At 37.5% G+C, this 11036-nt stretch overlaps 1 protein-coding gene across 1 annotated transcript; it reads right to left on the reverse strand.

Moving 5' to 3' along the window:
• Positions 1 to 1049: 1049 nt before the first annotated feature.
• Positions 1050 to 9404, reverse strand: ptgis (prostaglandin I2 (prostacyclin) synthase). Its single transcript, XM_056749688.1, has 10 exons — positions 9307 to 9404; positions 8681 to 8804; positions 8344 to 8519; positions 8107 to 8253; positions 7411 to 7532; positions 7135 to 7316; positions 2428 to 2566; positions 2072 to 2253; positions 1381 to 1532; positions 1050 to 1282 (listed from the first exon to the last, which is right to left on the reverse strand). The coding sequence occupies exons 1-10, from the start codon at positions 9393 to 9395 to the stop codon at positions 1141 to 1143; spliced, it is 1455 nt and encodes a 484-aa protein (XP_056605666.1). The 5' UTR covers positions 9396 to 9404; the 3' UTR covers positions 1050 to 1140.
• Between the last annotated feature and the right edge of the window lie 1632 nt (positions 9405 to 11036).

Below are 11036 nucleotides of genomic sequence, written 5' to 3' on the forward strand. Positions count from 1 at the left end.
CTTCACCGGTTTTCAGCGTCTCTTGCGTGAAGACGAACGCGACAGCTGCTTTGCTTGCAGATGACTGGATCTCCACATCCTCACCGCCCAATGGCAGAGAGACGGCGAGTTTAACCCTTGCCACCCGAAAGCAAAAGACTCCTGGAGGTTCGCCTTGTGTTTCGATAAGAGAGTAACCTGTGTGAAAATGGCGACTGAAGAGAGGGCTATAGGGAAAACTAGCCTATTTTGCGTTAGAGGGCATGCCTTTTGGTGATAGAACTGTGAAGATGTTAAGTAATGTTTGAGTTAAGCCATTCAGGCCCTCTTTTTTCATTGATCTGAGATGAAGCAATAAAAATAAAGGTGCTAGAAAGGATTCTTCAAATGACGATTTTTAGTTACCCAAAGAAACTTTATCACATCTTACCCTTTTGTAGTTTGTATTTTTGTGTAAGGGTGAATGAACGTTTTTATGGGACCGTACAGCCCAACAAATAACCTTCTAAAAACCTTTTATTTTAAGTGCATTAATATGCTCCCATGCCTGTCTCTAACCTCCACATTTCTGTTGACTCTTTCTTCTATGGAACACAAAATAAGATATTTTGATAAATGTCTGCGTGGTTTTGTATCCATACAATCAAAGTCAATGTGGTCATTTTTGTTTGCTTAACAATGTTCTTTAAAATGTGTGTTCTGCAGAATCAAGAAAGTACACAAGGAAGTGTAAACAATAAAATAATTTTTCATTTTTGGGTAAACCTTTTTAAGGTAAATAAGTATTTCATGTTCACTCGCGTGGTTTATTGAAACTCCAAGTCCAATGAATGTCTTTAAAGTCGTTTCAAAACCAACCATTTCTTCTTCTTTAAATTTGTGTGTGTGTTCTGTTTGTCTCATGTATCTCTACCGCATAAAACCACAGCACTAGCAACACCAAGGTCATGGGTTTAAACCCCTGGGAATGCACAAACTGATAAAAAATTTAAAGCTTGAAAGAGTAAGTCACTCTGGATAAAATGGCATAAAAATGTCAGCCCGTGAGAGATATTACATAACTTCCAGAATGTTGTATTTATATTTAATGCAATAAATAAGACATTAATCAAAATTGTATTTACATCATAAAAATGTGTACAGTGTATCAGATTTGGCATGTCAAGATCTCTTTCTGTAGCGAATCTCTAGATCTCCTCTTGGTTGTAGCATCCCAAAGCCATATCTGCTGGTGTCTACCGACGGCATACTTGCATCTTCGCCCAATTCCAGATCAAATTGAATCAAGATTGTTAACACGAACCTAAAGAGAACAGAAAATTCCAATGATTATTATTATGCAAATTATTTTGCAAAAAGATAAAAGTATGTAAGTAAATCTATGTGACAAGTGTCACTCACTCTTTAATGGCGCTAATTGCAAAATCACTTCCCGGACACTTGTTTTCTCCTGTTCCCCAAGGCATGATGGAATTCTTTACTCTTCTTCCATCCTTAAAGAAGTCCTTCTTCTCCTTCCTGTTTTCATTAAGGAAGCGTTCGAAAATGAACATCTGAAACATCAGGAGAAAAACAGGATTACTATAAGCGTTATATACAGTGCCTGTCTCCATATACCAGATTGATGACACATTGAGAAACGATACGTCACGTTTGTGTGATGTGTTTATGAGACGCGTCTGGTGTTCGCTTGCATCGTGCTGTGCTGTTAATCAACTCATTAATAATCAGTGTTTTTCCTCGACTTGGAAGCAGTTCTTTAGTTCACAGTGCCAATAAAAAGTGTCATGGTGTGCAATGTTAGCCTTTTGGCTCGCCAAGTCCCATGTAAATGCAGGACCCTACCCCTGTTTACCTTCTTTGCATCCATGACGGTACTCAAATAGTCCATTCTTGATATTTTGCTAGAATTGCCCTATGACCTGTGCAGCATGAAATTCTATCGCGGTGATGGATGTTAGCAATGTAAGGTCAACGTTACGTCAAAAAACTTTTTTGTTAAGAAGCTGTTTGTGAAATAAGTTCTTTGAAAATGATGTGTCACTCTATTTACCAGTTTTGTTTGGTCGAAACTATAAGATTGAATCTGTACCTCTGGCTCTTGGTGGATCTGTGGGTCCATTTGAGGGCTAAGGAATGGAAAAACACACAGCCGATCGCCCCGCCTGAGTTGGTACTCCTGTCCGTCGCTTAAAGAAATCTTCGTATCTCTCATGACTTCTCTAGTGATGAGTGCAGCTGCAGTTAGACGCAGTGTCTCTTTAAGAACACTATCTGTAAAAATGAAATTTTTATTTATTTGTCTTTTAATTTAGTAACTGACTTAATTGAACTTCTTAAATCAGTGTGAATAGATATCATTTGCAAATGAGATTTATGGCATGCGCTTGTTTTGTATCTTGTGTTCTTGCAGTCTGACACATTTGTAATCTCAGTGATGTCACCTACCAAACACAGGAGTGTGTTTGTCTCTCTCTCCCGGAGCCAGATGCTGTACACTTATGATTTCCTCTCTGACTGCCCTTAGAGCTTCGGGATGGGTTAGTAAGAAGCCCACAACCCAGAATGCCGCTGGTCCAGCGTTTCCCTGAGGACATCAACATACTCTAAATAACTTGCATTTAATTATGAATCATTTTCATTTTTCAGAAACAAATTACAATATAACATGCTGGAAATGCCACACTGGGAACTGTGAAAATAAGTTATACATTGAAGGGACAGTTCACCCCAAAATAAAAATTCTGTCGTTATTTACTCACCCTCAAGTGGTTCCAAATCTGTGTGAATTTCTTTGTTCTGTTGAACACAAATTACAACATTTTGAAGAATGTAGGTAAGCAAACACTTCTTGTCCACCATTGAATACCAAAGTAGGGAAAAAGACAATGGTAGTCAAAAGTGCCCCAGAACTGTTTGCTTTCCTACATTCTTCCAAATATCTTCTTTTATGTTTGACAGAACAAGACATTTATAAAGCAATGTGTTCTACTATGGTAGTCAATGGTGGCCAAGAACTGTTTGGTTATAATCATTCTTCCAAATATCTTTCGTTGTGTTCAACAGAACAAAGATTTTTTTACAGATTTCAAAAAATTGAAGGTGAGTATATGATGATATGATTAAAAAATTTGGGCGAACTGTACCTTTAAGGGTCAACTGTGTGGCGCCATCAAAAGATTGCTCTGTTTGTTTAAGCATCTCGACCGGCCCTACATTGGGCTATTGGCTCAACCAGTTGTTTGAGTTTGAGGTGGGACTCATGTTTGTTTAACCAATGACAAACAAAGTGTTTCAAAAACCTGTTTGAAAACAATCTTTCTGCAATTCTGTGTGGTAAAACAGCAGATGTTGCACACTTTTAACCGATAGCTCTGTCTGGTTTAAAAGTCCAGCTTGTTTAATTTTCTTAAAGACTTAAAGACTAGTGGCTGTCAGCAGACTTGTGAAACATGTTGATATGTCAAAATGTATTACATTTCATGTAAATAAGCAACACTTCAAGTGAAGTCCTTCTTCGAGTCACAGCCATAAGAAGAACTGCAGTCAGCGTGTGTGAAGAAGCAGAAACTCAGTGACAGACGAGGTCAATGAGAGGTGAAGACTTTGAGACAGGCTGTAAATTTACCTGTCTGTCAAAACCCTGCTGATATTGTGAGAAAGCAACTTGAAATATTTTGTATGAGTGGAAAATCATCCACTTTCTTGTGAAATAATAAGTTCCTATTCAATGGTGATCATGTCATCGCATCATATTTAAAGGGATAGTTCTCTCATGCTTTACTCATCATCATTTTATTTCAAACCTGTATCTCTTTTTTTACAGAACACAAAATTAGATATTTTGAAGAATGTTGGTAACTGAACAACAGGCTGTACCCATTCACTTCTATTGTATTGACACAAAGCCAATGCAAGTCAGTACTGCTGTTGTTCGGCTACTAACATTTAAAAAATATATATTTTGTGTTCTGCATGAGAGAGAAAATGAAATGGTTTGAAATGAAAAAAGGGTGAGAAAATAATCAGTTAGTTTCATCAGCAATATTTCAGCACCTGGTAAACAGTTTTATTCATAGCAATTGTTTGGTTTATGTAAGTGGGAATAAAACCTATGCCCTCTGAAGATAGTTACATGCTTTGCAAGTTACATGTTTTTTGCTTTGATTTACAAAGAGCCTTTAGCATGACAAATAGATTTATCACAGTTCCTATGTTGAGATTTAAGATTGTACTATACAGTAAAGTAAAATATAATGAAATGTTTTTCTTTTCGTGCTTAGTTATACTGCCCCCATGTGGTTAAATGAAAGCACTGATACCGAAAGTATTGCCTCATTAGACTGACACTTTAGAAGTGACGAATTATAGATTCAAAGCAATAATCACGTTAACTCTACCTTATTGTATTTCTATTTATTTAGCAGTTAGCAAAAAAATGTATCCAAAGCAAATCAGGTTGCAGTCAAGCCAGACACTTGGAAGTCGCAACCTCCATGTTCCACCAGTTTAGCAACAGATACAATTTTAAATTCTGTTCCTGGTTCCTACAATATGAAAGTCATTTAATCCTTTAAACTCATTTCAGATTCTACGCTGGAACAAAATCTCCTTTGTATTCTTTGAATAAATAACAGAGGAAAACATTGTGTATGTGTGCTTTGGCCTCAGGCTGTGGTGTCTCAGGTGTGCTTTGGGCAGCTTGTCAAATTTCCTTTCATGTACTCTACAAGTGGCAGGAGCTCAAACAAACCACATATTTGTGCATTCCAATGCTGTCATGCTCTTTAGTTTATGCTAATACCTCATACGGCCCCCTCAAACAGCCTATCCCTATGGAAACTCAGTGTAGGCTAAGTTTATTGCCATCACAAGAATGTTTAGAACTAGTTTTGAGTGATTAAATAGTAAGTGAGTCATACAAAAATGTATGATTAGAAAAGCAATAATAAAGCTCCACCCCTAACCCCGTCTACCGTCACTGGAGCAGATTGCACTTACTTAAACACACAAAAAGATTTGATTTTAAAATTTTAAAATAATGGAAAAAAGAAAATAAGCTTTGTTGTTGTAAATTCTTATTTGAATAATCGTATTAAATTGGAAACAAATAGTTTTTACCACTATTACTGTATGTTGATACATTGTGACCAGAATAAAGAAGGTGCATTTCATGGCAATCGAGACTCAAGGGTGGTAAGATCCGCGCACCCAATAAAAGAAGTTGGTCTATTGAACACTGAAGTTCTATACTACTTACTCATATATATATATATATTTACCTAAAACCGAAACTTTTCAAAGTTTATATTGCTGCTATTTTGAACTGTATTTCTTTCCCCGGCATGTATTAAAGTGAAAGATATGGAGTTCTGTTTCGAGACCGTTACCTGGCAAGACGCCATTTGCTTTTATGTACAGAAATAATCAAGGTTTTTATGTTGAACCGTATGTTAGCAATCTTGCCGGATCGTCAGAAGAAATTCAACCTCAGATTGATATTCTCTTCCGAGGGAGGGTTCATTTTCTGATGGGGTAATCGATTTGGCAAATAGCATGGTGAAGGAAGAGTGGGGTGACCCACTATGGGATTATCCATACATGAATAAAATTTATGCCGTATGGAAAGAAGTTAGGGTTAGGTGTGGGGGCGGGATTTAGAGATCAATCTCAAAGCAGCATCCTACGTGAATGAACCAATCAGAAGTAGGGGAGTCAAAATCTCACGGGGAGTCAAATTTCGGCACAACACCACGACCCAAATGTTGTGAAAACTTAATTTAGGGTTCAGGAAAAAAACAGTTGTGGTGAAAACACCTGATAAAAAGACAGCAAGAATGATTGATGATGAATATGACGCTCCAAAAAACTCAATGGTTTGGGTAAGAGCTGGAAATACCGTAAATGTGAGACAATTAAGAATGTCTCATGTGGAAGCAATTTGCAAAAGTTTGCCCTCTCATAGGAACTTGATGCATCTGGTAGTTTTGAAGTTAAAGTTGAAAATGCTATGTTTACAGGGCACCAACAAAAGGCGAACTTTGGCCGCACTTCAACTCCTAATCCACAGCATCCTAGCTACAGGAGGAAGTCTGATAAAATATGTGTTCATTGCGGAAAGAGTCCATTTCAAACGCGAGTGCAGGCAGTTGGGAAAGCAGGAGTCACCACAGCTGTACTTGGGTGACACACACTCACCACAGCGGAGGAACAGGAACTAAGGTCCTACATCAAACCCAGTGTCACCCGAAACAAGCACACAGAATTTCCATAACTGACATTGGATGCACTGTGACGCCTCCGTTGGAGGTTACAGCCTCAGGTGTTAGAACATTTTTTAACAAATTCACAATTACTCCAGGTGTCCCATTAAATCTTTTAGGTGGATAAATTGGGTATGATATTAAGTTTACTGATCGAAAAGCTGTTTTTTCTTTTCTGTCCAGTTTACAGACAAGCGGTTCACAAGCGCCTGTTTCCGGGTACCTACACGGGTACGTGGTTAACCCTTTGTTATGGTCTCCGTTCAAGGATGACACTGGTTTGATTGACATGGAACCTTACAGGGCCAAACTTAAAACAAACAAGCATGTTTACATTAACCAATACCCTTTGTCTAAAGATAAGGAAGAAGGTATTAAGACTTTGATTGAAAACTTTGTCCAGCGGGTTGTCCTTGAACCAACACATTCACCAAACAACACATCAATTAATCCTGTAGTTAAAGCCGATGGAACTTGGCGATTAACTCAAGATTTCCGAGCTATTAATCAGTTCATCATATTTGCACAAATTGTACATGATGTTCCAACTGTTATGAATGTCACACGACGGAACTTGCTACCATAGTTGGCAAACGATGATTTTGCGAAACGCACCCCTGGCTAGTGGCTAGTAATATGACAAGTTATTTTATATTTATTTTATATTAACTTGAATTAGTATTTTGTGGTCTATTTGTTTTATTAAATTAAATGAAAACGACTCAAGAGTTTTTGATTCCTTGTCGAGGTACCGGAAGTTAAGTTTGGGCCACATAACGTTTGTTTATGTTGATACCACTAAAATAATCTATAGGGCGTGAAAAAAATATTTTGCAACTTGAAAGCATTTATATGACAGTGAAGGGGACAAATAGAAAAGGGAGGGACTCACTTGTGTGACCCATAGCTGAAGAAGCATTGCTTTCCTCTGAGTCTCATCGTCCAGGCCTTCCTCCTGAAGGTGTTGTATGAAGCTCTGAAGCCACGACAGGTCTTTCGCATTTTTGTCTGCGCTTGCTGGAGTTAAGAGTTCCCACAGCCTCCCTTGCGCAGAGTTTGCAACTTTTGTTTCCTCTAATGAACGTGTGAAAATGCACAAAGTTTAGAAGGAAAACAAGACATTTTGATTGACAAAGACAATAAACCAAGTAACCTCAAATGAACCTGCCTTTGTTCTGGGTGCCTCTCGCCAGTTTAGGTAAAAGCTTGTCGAACCGGCGGAACTCCTCATAAATTTCTGTTAGCTCAGCACTATTGTTATGCGTGCCAAACACAGTGAGATAGGCAGCCCTGCGGAGACGGATGAGAAGCGAGAGATATGAGGATTTACATGAAATTTAACACCTAAACCCCCCAAACTGTTCTGTACACTAATGCAGGTTTTTCCTGACGGCTAAATCCATCACACATATTCTGATTCCTTTTAGTTTAACTTCAGATTGCGTCACAGATGTCCGACTTTACAGCATGACCCAAGTGACACTAGAAAGACTAACAGCATATTCTGGAGACATAAATATGACTATGCAAAATACAATGATGTCCGAGTTACTACCTTAAAGGAATAGTTCACCTTCAAAGTAAAAATGTAGTCATCATTTTCTCACCTTGTTGTCATTTTAAACCTTTGCAATTTACTTTCTTCTACAGAACACAGAAGAAGATATTTGGAAAAATGTTGGTCAATGGGGACAAACGGTTTTCTGTTACCAACATTTTTCAAAACATGTTGTTCTGAAGAAGAGAAAAGTCATACAGGTTTAAAATGACAAGAGGGTGTAAATACTAACAGAATTTTCATTTTGATGGTGAACTATTCCTCATTTAAATGTTTTAGGATTGTATTCTGAGGTTACAGGCATACCTGAAAAGCAAACCATAACAAAAACTAAATAGTCCATCTTTTTTCCATCCGGCTGTGTTGAGACCTGCTTCTGGAGAAGTCAACAGCAGCTGGAGGTTGTTGTGCATTGAGCTGCGCAGTTGGGTTAGACCGTTCCCTTGAAAATGTCTGCTCAACACACACACACACATGCACGGTTTAGAGTGAATGAATCAATCATACAGAAATGAAAGTTATATGCATGGATCAGAACCATACTCATGTGCTCTGTTCCTCTCAGATTTTGGGTTGTGATTGGGCAGATGCAGGTCGAAGATTTTCTTCATTAGGAGCTTTGCATAGCCGGTCGCATCCAGAGAGTCCTCATCCTTCAGGACGGTCTCATAGCTGTTTGAATCCAACAGAACTGTGACGTACTTTCCGGCCACAAACACCTGGTTGATAAACACATGAGAATCAGATAACCGTCTGGAATTTTTGTAAATTGAATGTCTGATGCTATTGTTGCCTGTCTGGGACCCAATAGTCAATTTTGTTGTCCTGTAGAGGACTTCTGAGATGATAGCAATACTATTGTACTATAATAGGAATTTACCGTAAAGATGTCTCCATGTTTCTGTTTCATCCGTGTCAGGAATTTAGCAGCATCTTTTCCAAACTCGAGTGCATGGCCAAGCCATGGGATTATCCCATTATCAAGAGGAGGTTCATTTCTTTGTCTGAAAACAGCAAGACATCAGGTTGGTGGATATATACACCTGAGCAACGTTTTTAGGTTTCAGGCAAAAATGAGGTTTTCTCATGTTTCCAATTTTTTTTACATTTTTTCAGCATACTTAAAGTGAAAAAAATAATCTGTTTGTTTGTGGCATAATTTATTTGATTGATAACACCTTACAATAACATTACTTATACATAACATCTATTTTACAGCATTTATTAATCTGGTTTTATTAGTGTTTGTTGCTCGTTGTAACAGTTATTCCTCGTTTGCTCATGTTAATTTACAGATAATAGTGATTTTAAAATGTGCTATGTTGAACTTAGCATTGAGAAATGTTAACGAATGGTCTAGAGACATTGTTCATTGTTAGCACAAAAAAATGCAGACACATGAAAACAATAGAAACCTTGTTTGAAGTATTAACAACATATTTTATCCTGTAGTTTCTGTTTTTTAAAGATCTAGCAACACATTTGTTTAATCGCAAAGAGTGTTACCTTCGGCGTCTTGAGTACACCAGCAGAAGTGCGATGAGTCCCAGCAGAAGAGCAGCCGTCCACAACATGACGAGTGTCTGTGTGAGCATACGCGCTGGTTTCAGCACTCATATACTCCTCTGTAACACAAGTAAAACTACGTCAGTGCCTATTACGAAACACACACAGCTACTACAAAGCAGAAGGGAGCGGGCGTGTTTGTAATCTTCTACTTGTTCTACTTCTACTGCTTTCAGCCTGAGCGTTTCAGTCATAGAAACCGCATGAAAGTTAGTCATGATAACACATATTAAAGATACACAGTGTAAAAAAGTTACTATGGTAACTTGATCATAAAAAAGAAAAGATAACATGTGAAGTCATTTAAAAAGTAGATCAAAACACCTTTGGCCATATTAATTCTTTGTATAGTAAAATATGGTTTCAATGAGTTATTAAAACACAAAATGAATGAGTGAGATCTTTTGACGTTTTTGTCTTGAGGGGTGGAAAATGTAGAAGTCACAGAGTATCTTTAGCAACATTTCATGACACTCTCTCAAGAATGTTGGAGAGCACCTCAACGTACGCCCTCTCAATTGTTTAAAATAAACTTATAGGCAATGTTTGCAAATATATGATGTAATTTCCTGACTTAGTGAATTTATTCATTACAATCTATCTTTAAATATGTGGAGGGATATTGTTCGTCTCTCTGAGTTTTCCTGAGAAATCTTTGTTGTGAATCACGTTAGGTATTTAGGTATAATGGTTTCATAACTCATGCATTTTTTGGAAATTACAGGTGTTTGTGCTGTTTTAATGTCCCACATTTCAGTTGACGAAGTGGAAGTCATTTTAGATATAAAGTATGATGCCGCTGATCGATGTCATTTAAATGTAGAATGGGAGCCTATGTCCTAATTAATGTCTTATAAACTGAAAGTGAATGGGGACTAGAAGTGTTGAACCCCTAAAAAAGCACCATTTAAGCCATCTTAAATTGTGAGCTAAATTTGTACTCTTTCAAAGCCACAATAGTAACTCGTCTTCTGTGTAAGTGATTTTAGTCATTATTTACTGGAAATCTGGCCTTGAAAATCCTGCTTGACAGCTGAGGTCACCATTCAATGCCATTGTATGGAAATGAGCAGACTCTGTTACATGTAATGCATTATGACAGAAAAAAAGGAAGTCAAGCAGGTTTCATAAGACACTAGGGGTGAGTTGCTGATGACAGAATTGTTTTTTTGGATGTTCGAGCCTTCTGACTAAGCTTGAGATGCAGAAATGTTCAAAAAAAGTGAGTTGAAAATGATTTTGCCCTTTATTCAATGAACAGGATGGAAATCGTTGCATGAAACAATCCATAAGGGGGCGGCTGAGCCTTACTTATGTTTCATATTCAAGCCTCTGTTTTGCTGCTTTATTAATTTTCTTAAATGTTTCATATTGCAATTTTTAAATGGTTGATTTGGGATGAATGGACTGCATTTGTACAGTTTAAATTGTGTTAGTTGTTTTATGAAAATTGGGACTCATTGTAGTGGCCAAATGTGATGTCCAACTTTGTAATGTTTCATTTACAGCCCTCCGGCAGAGGTCACGCTGTTTTGGAGGATGGGTGGATAATTAGTTACAAAGCATAAGGAAAGATTATTTTTGTTATTAACTTTGTGGCCGTTCTTTACCATCTATCACCAATATTTATATTGTCATGTTTTATTAAAATGTCATTTTATAAGCTTTAT

This window comes from Triplophysa dalaica, chromosome 6 (genome assembly GCF_015846415.1).
Source record: "Triplophysa dalaica isolate WHDGS20190420 chromosome 6, ASM1584641v1, whole genome shotgun sequence".
Taxonomy (NCBI): domain Eukaryota; kingdom Metazoa; phylum Chordata; class Actinopteri; order Cypriniformes; family Nemacheilidae; genus Triplophysa; species Triplophysa dalaica.